General features: G+C 35.7%; 1 protein-coding gene across 1 annotated transcript; it reads right to left on the bottom strand.

Moving 5' to 3' along the window:
- Positions 1-1,145: 1,145 nt before the first annotated feature.
- Positions 1,146-17,433, bottom strand: LOC127448359 (endoplasmic reticulum junction formation protein lunapark-A-like). The gene is made up of 13 exons (XM_051710826.1): positions 17,306-17,433; positions 15,361-15,458; positions 15,036-15,077; positions 14,206-14,393; positions 11,219-11,277; positions 11,026-11,066; positions 10,241-10,324; positions 10,109-10,160; positions 8,752-8,943; positions 5,648-5,753; positions 4,200-4,270; positions 3,837-3,992; positions 1,146-2,117 (listed from the first exon to the last, which is right to left on the bottom strand). Exons 2-13 carry the CDS (start codon positions 15,385-15,387, stop codon positions 1,957-1,959), a joined length of 1,179 nt encoding a protein of 392 aa, XP_051566786.1. The 5' UTR covers positions 15,388-15,458; positions 17,306-17,433; the 3' UTR covers positions 1,146-1,956.
- Between the last annotated feature and the right edge of the window lie 341 nt (positions 17,434-17,774).

Below are 17,774 nucleotides of genomic sequence, written 5' to 3'. Positions count from 1 at the left end.
TCACTTAACCATTCAAGTGGCATGTCCACTGACCGGCAATATCTTGACACAAATAACATCAGCTAAAAACAATAACTACCTGTATAACCATGACCCTGCCCCCTTCAAATCCAGAACACCATAATGTGCTTAATGGATTTCGAAGAATTAAAAGCTAAAGTGGAATACATAAAGAAAATGGCAAATATCTTATAAATTAGATGCACTCTGTAATTTTTGGTTTATTAAAAAAAGAAATGGACAGTCCTTTTGAAAAAAAATAAAATAAATAAAAGTTTAAAATGTTAACTCACAGGAGATGAAGACGCCGGTCATATCAGCCTAGATCTTCACTGTTTTACTCTAAATGTGGTGGGTGCCTCTTGCAGCTGTCATGTTGAGATCACACGACCAACTGAATAAACTCATTTTCTCTTGGTTTTGAGGGATGCAGCATACATGCGATAGTTGACAGTATAAAGTATTGGCCAGCACAACATAAACCAAAAATTAGTTAGTACTCTTAAGAATTAGTTCTTAACCTGTTCTTAAGCTCTAAACAGTGAGTATTTTAACGTTTAAGGATTGGCCTATTGACTTCCATTGTAAGAGCATCACTGGAACCCAGATTTTTGCTTTTTATGATTTTAGTTTTTTTTTCCAATATGCCACAAATTCTGTCAATTGAGCCTAACTTGTGTTGAAAATGGAATATTAAATGTCTTATAATCAGTGTTAGGCAAATTACTCAAAAAGTAATCCATTACAAATTACTTTTGTAAAATTGTTATCAGATTACATTACTGGTTACTTAATCGAAAAGTAATCACATTCATTTTTGGTTATATTCTAAAAGTTTCTTCACAGATTTTTTTTTTCTTTGCAATGGATTTAAAATGTATATTTCATTGCAGGCGCAAGTCATCCGTCACGTTTCTTCCTGTGAATGACTCGTTCAGCTCTCACAGAAATGCAAACAGACAGACACAAACAAAACTCATGTTAAAATTCTACATAAATATTATTTTAGAATGATTGAACAGCCTTAATTGAACATCAGTAACTACTCAACATGACAAGAATTTACACTTTTTACTTTTTAACTAAAAAGTCATAAGATTACACCCAGCTCTGGTCTTAATGAACTCCCAACATCAGGACAGTGTTTAAAAAGTTTATTGAATTATTTCTTATTTTTCATAAACAAAAATAAAACAGCATTGTATTTTTGCACAAAATGCTTTACTTCATAATTATTAGAGAATTGTTTTTATTATTATTATTATCAAACAGCTTAAACATATAGGCACATAAGGTTGAGAACACTGATAGACTGTTTCTATGCAGTAATAAATAAGCAGACATTCCTATGGCGCTACCTGTAAACATGTAATCACGGGACCGATCTCACAGAACCTCATGTATGCTACACTTTCATAAATGGCACTGAGAGGATATGAATGACTATAAACACTATAAATACTCTTGAACAGGACATTTTTACATTATGTATTGTAAAATAAGAATATTAAATACATTGTCACAAAACAGTGCTTACATGGAAAGTGAAATGACAATAGCTGCTTTTCTTGCCAACTAAGTAACAAATAAACACTTGAACATTCTTGGATTCGTGCTTTCATGTAACTTGTAAACGAAGACTAAATATGCATGGACTATAAAAGTCAGCAATGTAACTTATTACAGCTATACTAGTTTTATAATTGGTAGTTTTACCAAAAAAAATAAACAAAAACCCTCACAAACATTTGACCCCTAAAAAATATTATTTTACACTGCACTTTACTTCACTGACTTATGAAATAACAGCAATTATAATATGAGGAAATTAAAAAGACAAGCAACAAATAAACTAAAGGCGAAGAACAAAGAAAATGAACCTTCAAATGATATCAAACTCACATGCACACACACACAAGATGAATACATGTTTATATTGTCAAAATCTGTAGCACTCTACTCCACTTCCATGGTGGACACATCCTGCTCGCCATCTGATTTGTCAGGGAGGTCAGTGTGGGGTTCAGGAACTCCAGACTTCTCTTCTGATGGACTGTCTTCTGCGTGGTACTCCTCAGGTTCTGCCTTTACATGCTCTGGACTGGCTGCTTTACCCTCTAGTGAACATACATAATCAGTACTTATGTTAATATAATTTTGGATTTACAAGAGATTTCACTGCTTAAAACTTTAATGCATACCTCTGGTCTTTAGTGACCTGAAACCTCATTCCAGCCCCTTTACCTCATCCATTTTTTTGAAATTATGCCAACACATTTAGTATTCCTCAACCTCTCTCTCATGAATAATCTAACAATAATAATAAAATAATTATATATTTAATTGCTTAATTACCAAAAGTGTATCAGATGTGTAATACCGTCGCAATATATACGATATATTATAATTAATTTCCTATCACATAATATCTATTTATTTGTTTATTACAAGACAAAGGAGTACTAAATTCATTCAATTTACTACTATATAATGTTGATTCACTGTGCAACAATGGTGAATTATCATCAATACCCAAAGGTTAGGCAAGATTAGAGAACAGTATGCAAGAGGGGCTCAACTAAAATGTAAAAATATTTTGGGATTAAATCTAAGGGTGAAAGTTCAGTAGGTCCAGAAGAATTCCATTGCACTATTCAAAATTTAATTTCTTCCTAAATTTTGTGTTTTCCACTATTTTTTTTTTTTTTAATGAATTCCGTATTCAACAGTTTAATCCAGTTTTATCACAAAAAAAGGTGTCTAATCAAATTAATTTATTAAAACCAATCAAATGAAAAAGAACACAGTTGTCAACATAACATTGCATTATTACCATCAAAAGAAGTACTGCAATTATATATATATACACACACACACACACACATATACACACATATACACACATATACATACACACACATTAAACACATTAATTTTTTTCAATTTCACACATCCATTCAAAACAAGCTATTATTTTGGCAGAAAACTAAGAGTCTCCCTTGCAGTTTTTGTGTGTATTTGACTGTAGTTTATCACCTCTCGATAAGCAGTTCGCTAAATGGCCCAGTGTGATAATTATACCACAAAAGGCTGTGTTTTAATGAAATACATGTATAGTCTGCATGTAGTGTGCTTGAGAGTGAATGTGCAGTCTGCTCTATCATCTACTACACACACACACACACACACACACACACACACACACACACACACACACACACACACACACACACACACAGTGGCAGCTTCACATATTCAGACAAAAAAAAAAAAAGGAAGAAAACAAAAGTCAAATTAAGAAATTTAAAGCTGTCACTAAATTCCAGAATAATAGTGTGTCAATTAAATGGAGCACACACACACACTCTCTCTCTCTCTCTCGCTGCATCACACTCTCATAAGCATATAATAACAGAAAAGGTAGAAAGAATGAGTGTGTGTGTGTGTGTGTGTGTGTGTGTCTGTGTCAGGTAGAGACACAGGGTAAAGCCCTACTAACTAGGCAGCCCTGCGGGGGGGGGTTATAAAAGACTCTAAAGCCTTTAATCACCTCACAGATCTGCTCTCAGGTTCAGCAGCACATCAGCAAATGTCCCCACAGAGGCCAAGAGCAGCAGTGATACACACACACACGTGTAGGCACACACACGCTCCCTCAAAGCATCCTGCACGTCTCCACCTCTCATACACTCACAGCATCAAGCCTGCCGTAAACACAAATCCAGCCCTTCCAAAATCCTCCTTAAATACTGAACAACAATCCTCATCCATCTGAGAATATCAGGAGGTGTATCTAAACAACATCTCCTCCTGCTGCTCAGGTGAAGATCTGGTACCTGGGGCAGGTGGGGGAGCAGACAGGTCTGTCTCCATGGCAACAGTAGGGGGGGTTTGGCTCATCTTGGTTTCTGCACTGAATTCTGGGAGACGTGGGGCCTGGGGACGCATCTTCCGGGCAGGGTTCAGGAAATAACAGTAGGCACATCTGAATGCTAAAACGGCAGCAATAAAAACAAACTCAGCTCATCTGAAAGATCCTTAGACACATATACGAAAATAAAAACACTGCACATAAAAGATGAGAGAACACATTAGAGAGACGCTTGTTTACGGTCCTGCAACTGCTCAGTACCTCATTAAACTAAGCGAAAAACGGTTAGCATGACAATCAGAGTGCTGCATATCTCTCTAAATCTTACCAATATATTCAAACTCCTCCTTTAAAGCCATGCCATTATGAGACAAACACTGTTGGCATATCAGAGCATATCTGAAACAAAAAGATAACATTTAAACTAACAACATGAAACTTTATTTCAATCAGCTACATTTGAAAGTGTAAGGCTGCAGTTAAAGACAACATATAATCAAAATTGGCCCCATTTAGTTTCTTAAAGGGATAGTTCACCCAAAAATGAAAATTATCCCATCATTTATTCACCCTTATGCCATCCCAGATGTGTGAATTTCCTTCTTCAGCAGAACACAAATGAAGATTTTTAGAAGAATATCTCAGCTCTGTAGGTCCAAGTGAATGGGTGCCAAAATGTTGACACTCCAAAAATCACATAAAGGCAGCATAAAAGTAATCCATTAACTCCAGTAGTTAAATCCATATCTTCAGAAGCGATATGATAGGTGTGGGTGAGAAACAGATACATATTTTAGTCATTTTTTGCAAAAAATTCTTCTCCCTGCTCAGTAGGGGGCGGTATGCATGAAAAATTTGAATCATCAAAAACAGAAAAAGAATGTGAAAGTGATCTGATTCTCACCCACACCTATCATATCGCTTCAGAAGACATTGATTTAAACACTGGAGTCGTATGGATTACTTTTATGATGACTTCTTGACAAAAGTTTGGCACCCATTCACTGTTAAAATCCCATTCCTTTTAAAATCATAGCTCACTTTATAACGTTTAATCACATCCTGAAGTCCCCCGCACAACATTATTTTCGTTTCACTCAACAAATATGTCACATTATGCAAGTTAAGTGTTTTGCCAATGACATATGTTTTATTATTACAAAAATAATAAAAAGGTGATTTTAATCAGCGGTGCCTGCTATGGTTTCAAAAGTACAGCCACAAGACGTAAACATTATTCATGTTAACATGATTTTAGTGAGATAAAATCGCCTACTAACCTTATTTGGGTAAATGTTATAACCAATTTTACAACTTTGGTGCCATGGCGATGAAACACATATAATGTTTACATTACGTAAAACAGTGTGTATTTTAATGTGAATGGATTGGCCCCATTCACTTCCATTGCAAGTGCATTAATGTAACTTTATTTTTCTTAAATAAACAAGGGACAAGCCAAAATTATGTAATCAACAAGATGCTACAAATGCTGTCGATTGACGTCTGATCAAATCCATAACGCAAATTTTTAAAGGCGCATAATTCATCCCGCACAACTTGTGCTATTGGCCTACTTTTGTAAGTGATCTGACTATCAATTTTCACCTGGTGGACAACGAAACGGGTGAAACAAACAGCTAAACTGATATTTACTCCCCTGGCTGAACTGAAACTTTTTTTATATGGCGATCTGTCAGCATTATAAAATCCTTTCATACCCTTATTTTGCTCAGTGTGAAGAGATAAATCATTATTTCGATAGAGAGCGTTTACCTGTTCTGAGGTCCATCACCCACTAGGTACTCAATGACCCTGTCCATGGCACCTCTCTCTCTGGGGAGGATGGGTCTGGCCAGTGGAGGACCTGGAGGGTGCATTCCTGTGAACACACACACACACATGTAAATTTAGCTTTAATTCTGTTTTCTTTTGGTGGAATTTGATGGTAGTCATTTATGTATTGCTGATGTTCATAGAATTATGTTGGGATTTGTACTGTATTAGAATATGAGTAGCACTTTATTTTACAGTACTGTTCTACATTTATGTGCTATATAATTACAACAACAACAGTAATTACTAGGTACTAACCCTAAACCTAACCCCAACCTTAACCAATATTCAGTACATGTAGTTACCAAATATTACTCAGTACTTTCTTGGGTAAGTACACTGCAAGTATACTGAAAGTACATGTACTGTAAAATAAAGTGCAACCAGAATATATTTAAATGTTCAGATATTTTTTTTAAGGGTGAGATATATTTCAGGTTAGTTTAAACAACTTGTGGCTGACCTATGTGCGTTTTTTAATGGCCGATACTAATATTCAGAGAGCAGGATGGCCAATACTGCAGATATATCACAATACATACAGTATAGTAAATAATATATACATAAAAATGCTAGAAATAAATGAATTAACTTCTATTTAGCACTATATTTGCTCAACATTTCACACAAAACTTTGAGTAAAATATTAAATAAAAATGGTTTTCAATGGTAGTTAGAAGTTTCTTCTGATATCTGTTTAGTCATCCAATTTTAGGAATTTTTTTGCACATAAAAAAAATTGGGAATATATCAGGAAGAAGGAAATAACAACAAAGAACAAAAAACAAAACAACTGAAAACAACAGAATTGAAACCAGGGCTGCACAATTAATCGGGAAAAAATTATATTACAATTACAGCTAAATCTAAAAAACAATTTTGTGGAATGGATTTAAACATAGTAAAATGTGTTAAACTAAAGTACTACAGCAATGGCTGCCAAAATAATTAATAAACAAAAACACAAGGGTCGGGGACTGTGCGGACATTTGTGAATGATGCGTGTCCCAATTCTACAGAAATTTCCAGATCTTTCTGCGGAATTCTTTTAGTAACAGTCCTAAAGAGCGAGTTGAGTGCAGACTGAAGCATGTTTTAAAACACATTTCTCAGCTTGTTTTGGATGTGCAACCTAAATAAGGAACATGGCATGCAGTTGCACTAAACAGTATGTTCTTTAATGTATATTCTATTAATCGAAATGAATAATCGTGATTACAACATCAAGAGAAAATCAACAATTATGATGTGTAATAATCCTGTAGCCCTAATTAAAATACCCTGTTCACCACGACAGCCTACCGCAAATTTGCTGCAAACTGTTGGCCACAAAGCTCAATTGCAAGTGAAAATATGAGCTTGCGGCATATTTGTGGCAATGTCCGCCAGAGGTTTTAGCGAGGCCGCACATCTATGCAGACGTGTGGCGATGTCTGTGGCTCTGTGCTGCTGTGCCGATGATGAATGATGAGAGGGACAGCTTTTAATAACGACTCTGATATGGACCTCCCTCATGATGCCTGCTGTGATCCACTCCATAATTAATATAATTTAACATCAAGAGCAATCATAGCGAGAAGACTGGTCATTTCTGCATTTCTTGGCATAGTCTGGAATCCCTGCTGCTCACTCATTTTGCAGCATATGGAGACGCCGCAGTGGACCAAGGTGCTTTTCACTTCCAATTTCTTCCAAAAGGTGTTTGCTTGAACAGGGCCCAGAACTGTTTGCATGTGACAAAACTTACTTGACTAACACACCTGGCACACCCTGTGTCACCTGTCTGTCACTACCTACAGATGTTTGCAATGAAGTGGGGATAAAAATTAAACATGTTCTCCAAGGTTAGAGAGAATGTCAAGTTAAAATGCAGATCTTAAAAAACAAATCACACAAATAAGCGCTTAAGATCTCAGTGACCCATTTATTCATGTATATTAAACTTGGGCACTTTGAGCACTATGAACTTCTAGGAAGTGTTGTTAAAAAAAAAATGTCACACTCTCACTAGTTTATTGAATTAAGTCTACTAACAATGTCCTGCAGTGTTTGAACCTGCATCACAGGAGATCATTTTTGTCATTCTCAGCACAGCTCAGATTTTAATAAAATTCTGTGCTGGAAATGACGCTGATGGAAATTACATTTTAAATATTTTCTTTTTTGAAATCCTTTGTCTTTCTAAAACTAATTTCATCGCTAACATTTTATGCATCATAAATACACACAATTAAATAATGTTTTCACTCTTTTTGTGTAATTTGTCAAAATTACAACTTGATTGGAAATGATGCCCAATACAAATATTTGAAGTGATATTTCCATTGATTTTTATTTGTTTTCTTCAAACATCACTTTTCCTATATATCATGCTCTTCATTGACACTTTTGTTGATGAGCACACTAACTTTTGAAATTGTTTGGTGTGGTGGAAAAGACACCACAACAGTGGGACCGTCCTAATTTTATAAAGATTGATAGAAATCATTTTCACACAAATAAACTGGTTTGTTTAGTTCAGTCTCTGTTTAGATGATCATAGGTTTAAAGATGTAATAATTTGTATTTTTATAAGGATTTTCATAGTTTATTATTAAAGTCTGGCTCTGGGACAAGGCTAAAACATGAAGTCAGTTTTAATGTGATCTTTATATAACAAAAACCTAAAGTTGAAATCCATTTGTTTTTAATCAACCACGGGGACATCAAAATTGCCCAAAGTCGAAGAAACACTCTTGTATGTCTCCTTGTCTGTCAACTTTTTGGTCAATTCAGTACTCCTACATTATAACAGGCCTCAGAATTCATTCAGAATTTCATTTACAGTTAAAACAAACCAAACAATTTTTTTTTACTACAATGAGCAGCTCCTTGTTTAACTCTTGATGGAAGGGTTTACAGCCAAATGTTCTCAACAGAACACTATGATACTGCATAGTTTACATACATTAATTACAACACTGGTAGTAGGTCAGGGCTTTGTTGATCGGCCCATCAGCAAGAGATAGATGCAATCAGATTTTCAGTGAGGTCGGGAGACTCACCCATCCCTGGGGCAGGTATGCCAGTCGGGGTTCCAGGTCTTCTGATCAGACTGTGAGGGGTTGAGGTAGACAAACTTTTTTCAGGTGGCCCCCCCGGGGCAGAAAGTGGGGCAGGAGAGGCTGCAGTGGCATTTACCGGAGCGAGAGGAGGACGTCCAGTAAGACAAGGGGTCATGTGCCTCTGACGCAGCTCTGAGAAGGAAATGACATTATTCTTACACTTTAATAAACAAATAAATGCTGGTTTATATAGATTCTGAGGACATGGGCTGACACAATAAGGTCTATATTTAGGGTTGCTGACAAAGTTACTCAGTGCAAAGTCCCAAGCAGGTGTGGCCTAGGAAGTGGGAAATTACCAAAAAATTGTGTTCCACTATTATTAACCACTTGCTAAGATACCACAAAACCCTTGTTTTGTGTCCTTTCTAGCATGTATAATTTTGGACCTCATCTACTCACTTTGTATAGACAAAACACATCATTTATCCAACAAAAAAAATCTTCCTTGGTATTTTGCCAAAGAAAGAACACCATATGAATTTGAGGTGCCATGAAGTAAATGAATAGAGAATCTTGGGTGAACTATCCGTTTAATTGTCATTTTCTGTTGAGAACGACTTTCTTTCTGTTAGGGGTCCCAGAGACCCCAATGCTGTACGTGTTAAAATAATAAGTAGCAATTTAAAAATTAACCCTTTATATTTCCTTAAAATTGGTCTGATACGACCTCATCAAAACCCAATAGATGTATTATACAAAGTTTTAATCCCCAGTTTAACCATAAAGTAGACATGCACTTTTCAGAAAAGTGATTGTTATCCAGGATAGTGACACTGTTTCAAATTTCAGACAATCGTAGCATGTAACAATTCATTGAAATTATTCAAGTTTAAAGACTATTAATGAATTATTAAAGGTTTATGAAGTTTATATTTTTTTTTCATGGTGGACTTTTGAAGCATGTTATCAAGTTGAAGTTTTGTTTTCTAGGTTCCCACACCTTTTGAACAATTAATTGCCATGCCTTTTCTAGTTTGTAGAGACTGCACTTAAAAAGAGCACTTTCTACCTGAAAAACATCTTAAAGCTGAGCATAACTAGAAAACGAGACAGTTCTGTGACTTTAAGATTGTATATTGTCTACAACTTTCCCAGGCCTGGAAATCCCAATTATAAAATTTCCTGATGTTTCCAGGTTTTCCATGACCGTAGTGACAGTGTTTATAATTAGTTTTCATAAAATTAGGAGTAATTAGGTGACAACCTGATGCTTGAATGTTAAGCATGTTTTATGAGATTTAAACATTTCAGAGAACACAATGTTAAAACAGAGTCAATTATTTAGCTTGCTGACCTTGCCCTTGTCTTGGAGTCGCAGGTTGGCTTATGGGTTGAGCTTCTAACTCCTTTTAAAAAAAAAAAAAAAAACATGAATTGCTACATTTTTCAAAATATCCATTTGTAGACTTCAGTATCAGGTACTTACAAGTTTTTTCTTTGACTCTGGGTCGAACCGCTCCAGAATCAGTTTGGCATTTTTGTAGGTTTCAGTTTCCATCACCTGCTCAAGCTGTAATAATGATATTACACCATCACATAACTCCACAATTAAATTCAACAGTGATGCTAATTCTCAAACACAGAATATTTAATGCAGGCATACATTACTAGAAATTAAAATAAATAAACTTTCAAGACTAAATCAACATCTTCCCAACTAAAATGAAGTAGCTGACCCTATTTTTTATTTTGGATTAAAAAGTTAAAAAATAAATAAATAAATTAAAAAAAAAACCTGTTTGCTCATTGTGTTCCACTGAGTTTTGTTTTAAAACTTAATTTCAGGGAAAGAGCAAGTAGTGCTAATGATTTTTACTTTTAACGAATAGAATAATTACAGGCCCTACTGCGATAATGGGGAGTGTGAAAATCCATCAGCTGTAATTATTGAAAGTTATTAGACATGACAGTGGATGACAAGCAGTTTCTCAGATTTATTTCCTCCCATCACTAAACACTATTAATTTAAAGACAAGTCGTTAGCCAATCGCTTTACCAAGTAAAGTCTTTGTGCCAATTACCCGCTGTCTTCTTTGATTTCAGATTATTTATTAGGAGCAGAAATGATCTCTTTCTCTCTCTGACAGCAGAAGAGCTTAATAGGATAAAAGTAAAACAGAAGGGCTGCTGCTTTTATGCCAGACTTGGCCAAATTCAACACCACTGCACATCAGGATGTGACATTCAAGGAAGATGCTACTAATTACTCACTATTTTCTTTTTCTCTGCTTTCAGCTCTTCTAATTTTTCATCTATGAAAGAAAAGGATGAACAGAAATGAATGTTTCTGACTGATTAACACTACTGTGACACAAACTTAGACGGCCCTCATAATGAGATGAAACACATAATCACAATCAAATACAGATTTAGCTGTTGTTTACAGTAAAAGTGAAATTCTTACTGTTTCTCTCTGTTCGTTTGTTGTATAAAACAATCAGCAGTTTTCTCAGGAGCCAGACGCTGCATGCAGGAAATTTTTTTTTTTTATAAAGTCAACAACATAATTTCACATGTATTCATCCAAAACACTACAAGTAAATCATGTAATAATTGAAATAAATCTGAAAGAGTGAAATGATTTCAGTTTCAACAAGGCCAAAACAAGTTCAACATGAGGATAAGCAAATACAAACAAATAAATAAATAAAACGATTTGCAAAGGGGTGAGAAAAATAAACAATGCAAATGGAAAAACATATTTTTAAGTATAAACCTCTTTACAGTTTGTTAAGATGTCTCTGAAAACATGACTTAATATCTTATGTCACTTTGTTTCAAGTAAATGTGTCTTGTTTTAAGGATATTTAGAGAGTTTTACAGGAAAAAAGACAAAATACTGAGCATGATTTTTTTTTTTTCCTCTCTAGTGACTACATTTACCTGAACACCAGAAAACCGTTTATTGCGATAAAGCTGCTTAAAGCTGAAGTATGTAATTTTTTCTGTGTTAAAATGCTTTCTCCTATCCGAGCTTAATATGCAGAGACAACTATTAGTAAAACATTCTTAGGATTTTATTTTATTTATTTTTTTTGAAAACTGTGAGCACTGTCTTTATCTGGCACTTTGAAAATGTCTCTGTTTGTTTAAAGCAATCCAATTAGACCCGCCCCAACAACGTTACTCAACCAATGGCGTGAGTTGGGGGTGGGGCTGCCTTTGTCTGACCAACAGCAGATGGGGGGCATATTCAGAAAGCTGTTTTGAAAACAATATTTATTTTTGCAATTCCATTCGGTGGCACTTGTGTCGCAGGAATTACATACTTCAGCTTTAAAGGTGCACTCAGAAATGCTTTCCTCATTTAAAAAGTTTTACTCCAAAAGAAATGAACTGTAATTTTGAAATGTATGTATGAAATCATGACCGCTCAAATGAGATGAGGACTCTTGTCATATCAGTAACATTATAAAAGCTGTTTTATTCTACATGGGGGAGGGGCGCCCATGTAGGGATCACATGACCAGCTGAATACTACTCGCTTAATCTTAGTAACCGTCCTGTTATTTGACACGTTCACTCTTGGATTAAATGAATCATGGCTGATTGTGAATAGTGAATTTCTACAATGGCATCTGTAACTGAAAACTATACATTTGAATAATGCTGCATCCACACCACTAGGTGTCACTGTAAGTCCAAGATGACAAACAAAAAGTTACTGAGTGCACCTTTAAGGCTCGAAATCAGTGTATGCTTTTACTTGAACTGTGTTAGCAGCTTTCTCTTTACTCTCGTATATATGCGGCTCGGTCAGTAAGCAGCTTTCTCCACAGCAATGTATTTTCCCAGCAATGCTTGTGTAAATAAAAAACATGGCATCTGAGGATGTTTCACTATTTTATTCTCTATTGCTTCGCTTTATATCGAGATATTTCAGAGTTGTTGCTGTGTTTGTTTCTATCGCGGCCTGCAGCTGAATTGCACTACAGTAGTTTGGTTTCCCTCGGAGGATTACCACATTGTACAAGTGCATATACACGAATGTGAGGGACAGTCGATATCAGTCGATATTTTCATTGCTTTGTATAAATGGGTATAGTTTATAGTGTTTGTGCTTTTCCCACTGTGCTCCCAAAAATTCTTTCCGCTGTGTTAACTTGTTAGGCTCCATCCTATGACATTTGTTTTGTTATACAGTCTGTTCACGCACATACGCACTCCTCAAAAACCTGCAATAACGACGTTAATGCATTTCACATGACCACATTAAGCCACGTTCTCTGAGAGAAACCTGGGTGTGTTAAAGTGCTTCCTCTTAATCCCTTAAACTGCATAAGGAAATCAGCGTTCTTGTTTACATGACATTTCAGAATGCTGTTTTCTGCAAAAACACTGGAATAAACAGTTTTCTTAAGTGCATGTAAACATGGTCACTGTATACAAAAAAAACAGACACAAGTTCACCACCGGTCAAAAGTTTAGGGTCACTTACTCATTCTTTATTTATTTTTTATTTATTTTTTTCACATTTTAGAATAATAGTAAAGTCATCAAAACTATGGAATAACATATATGGAACTATGGGAATTATGTTCTGACTAAACAAAATCCAAAATAAATCAAAACTGTGTTATATTTTAGCATCTTCAAAGAAGTCACACTTTACCTAGAATTTACAGACATGAACTCTTGACATTTTCTCAACCAACTTCTTGAGGAATCACCCTGGGATGCTTTTTAAACAGTATTGAAGGAGTTCCCATCTATGTTGGGCACTTATTGGCTGCTTTTCTTTATTATTTGGTCCAAGTCATCAATTTCAAAAACTTTTTTTTTTTATAATGAAATAAATTAATTTGGTGGCACAATTATATTTTTGTCTACAAAACTAATTTCAAACATTTAAGCATACACCTTCAGATCAAAAGATTTTTAAGATCATGAGAAACATTTCAGTCAGTGACCCCAAACTTTTGAATGGTAGTGTATATACTAATGAATGCAATTTACCACAAGTCTAAGCATTAACCTCATTAAATTTAGTTAAGTGGTCTCTGAAACCAAGACTACATATTTTGTCACTTTGCTTCAAGTAAATGTATCTTGTTTTAAGGATGCTTAGAATTTTTTTTACTGGAAAACGAGACAAAAATACTAAACAAGATCATGTTTTTTTGTTTTTTTTACCAGTGTACGTGTCATCATTTTCAGATATATCCATTTTCCCAGTCCACACTACAATGTGAAGATGCCTTTTTCAAATGGATCCACTTGGGAGAGCATTTTCACTGACAAAAACGCCATCTTAGTGTGCACGGAACGCCAAAACGTAGAGAAAAAGATGCGTTTTCAAACGAAAACGTTTCAGCGTGGACGTGGCCTGAATGGAATTCAGCTCAAGCCTTTAATTAGTTTCAAAATAAAAACAGCATCAAAAGTACTTACAATAACGGAAATACCATGAATGGTGAAGCCACTATTAATTTTCCTATCAGCTGCTCTGGGATGTACCACACATAGACGACTATGCAGGCAATCAGGTAAAGCAGAGCTGAATACAACAGCAGCCTGTAAACCCATAACTTCATGTTCTTCTGGTTCTTCTCTCGATATTCCTCAAGGGATTGGATATCCTGTAGAATGTGAAGGAGTGAATGTTGAGAAATCATTTTTAAAAACTTGTGCTCGGAGAAAAGGTGGTATGTTTAGCAGGGATAGGTCAAATAACAGCAAGAATGATGGCCTAAGGACACAAAATTACTTTATTTAACTTTAAAATACCCTGCAGCACAGAGGGTGTGAGGAAGGACAACTTGTATCACTGAAAACTTGAATCAAACCCTCATGACCTAATTACCAAAGGTAGAACTGGAGAGACAGGCTCTGATCACATAGCAAAATTAACTGTTATTTACTGCGCACAGATCTAATCTTTTGAGTCCAACACATGTAAAGTAAAATCACATGACTTTGGTGTCTAAACAAGTACAGTCAAGTTCATATCAGCTAAGCCATGAGAAGTACCAAACGAACCACTCTCAGTGTGTAGTATTGTATATCCCAAATCCTAAAATATCTAATGTCAGTTCCACAGGGCTTGTGCAGTGTCAGACATGTGTGTCTGTCCGTAACCCTCTGTGGTACTATAAGCCTCCGTGACAGACCGGAACTAAAAGAGCACCCTGATCCAAAACACACACACTGTGATCCTGTAGGTTAAGGGTGCAAGGACAAACTCAGTGATAAAAGATGGCTGAAAGACTGCAGTTTTATACCTTATCAAGTCCCTCCAAAACCTCTACAGTAGATGGCTTGGCCTGTGAACAGACACGAACACACTACTGTTAATAACAGCACAGCAAGCCCTCAAAATGAACAAATGTCATCTTAAAAGAGCTAGAAGTCTCTTGTAGGATGTACAAAATGAGCAAATAACAGAATATATATTCCATCAAGCCACATAAAAGTCAAATTGCAGACATTGTCATTACAAGTGAGTACTAGATGCAGCCTAAGGGTACATCCTAGAAGTGAATAAATGTTTCTTTGTGGCCAATTCATTGAGTGGCATTTTAAAAGTGATTGAAGTTGCATTTTTACCCTCCACCGAGACACCACGGCCCCCATCTTGCGAGGGACGTCCTTCTCTCTAAGCCTGGGCTCTCTTACTCTTGTTACACCAAGTTAAGGTCCAACACCTGTTCACGATAAAAGCAAGACTAACAAGACCATGTACATGTTTTCCACTCAAGATAATACAAGGTTTAGGGAACTTTCTTTACAGTGGCCTCATAAAGTATTTAGACACATCTGCCACACATCAAACTAAGTGGAATTGGCGAACAAATTATGCTAGACTTTGTTTTATTAATTTTTTTATTAAAGGACTATTGCAAGGACTATTATGGGTTGGTTAACTGGTGTCAAAGTGATATTTAGTGGATGTATGCAGTCAGCTCAGACAGGTATAGGACATATTCTCCTGGCGACTGACAACCAAAACGTGTCCAAATAATCGTCTTCATTTTGAACAGTGTATCTAGCTATTGCTTTATAAGTTAATCCCTGACAAACTTATTTTAGGGAAACTTTTGCTTGAAAAGTGTATTTGTGCTACCGTTATGGCACTTGGATTTATATTTTGATCTGTAATGTCACGACATTCATACATTTATTAAGTAATAACTCGCAATGCTAGGAATAAATCTCTCAGATCAGTGATATCAGATATCACAGCTTACAATCTAGAGGCTCCGAAAAGTAACAAAACACTCCTCCTCTATTTTAAACTGCACAGTCCTGACTACTGAAGGGTTCAGAGAGGCCTCCAACCACACAGACTTTAAGGAATAGTTCACCCAAAAATGACAATGAAAAGTCAGTTTATGACTTTCTTTCTTCAGCTGAACACAAATGAAGATTTTTGGAAGAATATTTCAGCTCAATGTTAAAGCTCAAAAAAGCACATAAAGGCAGCATAAAGTAACCAATAAGACTAAGTGGTTTAATCTTTACCTTCAGAAGCGATGATATAGATGCGGATGAGAATATATCTATAATAGTAACTAAAAATTCTCCTCCCTGCCCAGTAGGTGGTGACATGCATGGAGAATGTGAATCGTCAAAAACAAAAGAAGAATGTGAAAGTGGGGATTTATGGTAAAAGAAATAAAATAAAGGGACTTATATATTGATCTGTTTCTCACCACACCTAACACATTGCTTCAGAAGACATGGATTTAACCACTGGAGTCTTATGGATTACTTTTATGCTGTCTTTATGTGCTTGTTTGAGCTTCAAAACTGTGGTCACCATTCACTTGCATCGTATGGACCTACAGAGCTGAAATATTCTTCTAAAAATCTTCATTTGTGTTCTGCAGAAGAAAGAAAGTCATACACATCTGGGATGGCATGAGGGTGAGTAAATGATGGGTGAACTATTCCTTTAATGAAGGGGTGAAACCTGCGTGAACAGAGTGATCAGAGTGTGCGTTTTAAAAAGACTTTTTAAACATATAAAGGTCGACATAATTATATAAACTGTTTCCCTAACGCTCATTAAATTTTAATGAAAACAATTCATTCAGCATCACCTTTCCAACAACGAAACATCGCGTTTTTAAAAGGCAAAGCTGTTTAAAATGTTAAAAAGCAGTTTAAAACAGAAAGCAGATTCGCGAAATATTGTAAATGCAATGACAATCAAGACAAACTAAAAAAACTTAAAGAGTTTCTAACTTATTCCGTTAGCTTTAAAATGTGTTATCAAGGAGTAAAACCCCAGCACAGAAAGAGCTTCCAAAAACTAGAATAACAAATGCTCTTTTTTTTTTTTTTTTTTAATGCAACAACTACATTGAACTTGACATTAAATAATCACTTTAAGCCAGTCCAACTTGCTACTGCAAGCTGATCTAGCGGACATGATGAGACTGCACGTTGTGTTCTCTTTAATGCGTGCACTATAACGCAGCTTCCATGTGCAGAACCACGCCGAAAACTGCGACGATAAGAATAAGAAAAATAATTTGGCATGATTTACCGTTGCTGAATGAGAGATGTCCAGCACTGAGTTGCGTTATTGTTGCTCTACTTCAAAGGCAAACGTCATCAAACTCTTCCCACAACCCCACGCGGCAGGGACTTCCTCTCCTCGCTCGCTCTGTCACGTGATCAAGCGAGACTGTAGCGCGACGTAGTCGATTTCCGTGACGTACTGGATGTTTTAATGTGCACGCGCACAGCTACATATTATATTAGATTCTCTTTACAATGTTATATTATTTAGTGTTGTCAGTATGACATATAGCCTATTCTCATATATTAGTGGCTAACTAAAAGTTAATAGTTTAACTACTGCTGGTAGACATCTGTGCCTCTATAAGCTTTAATGTTTAAAATGATCCATTGATAACAATTGCTATTTTTCCTCTGGTAACTTCAAAGTTTGGTGCTTATTTGAAATACTGGATACATGCACTGTTTTGTATTTGATCTCCTGCTCTACTTGT

This window comes from Myxocyprinus asiaticus, chromosome 11 (genome assembly GCF_019703515.2).
Source record: "Myxocyprinus asiaticus isolate MX2 ecotype Aquarium Trade chromosome 11, UBuf_Myxa_2, whole genome shotgun sequence".
Taxonomy (NCBI): Eukaryota; Metazoa; Chordata; class Actinopteri; order Cypriniformes; family Catostomidae; genus Myxocyprinus; species Myxocyprinus asiaticus.
Note: the sequence above shows the minus strand (reverse complement) of the source record. Positions and strands in the feature narration are given on the sequence as shown.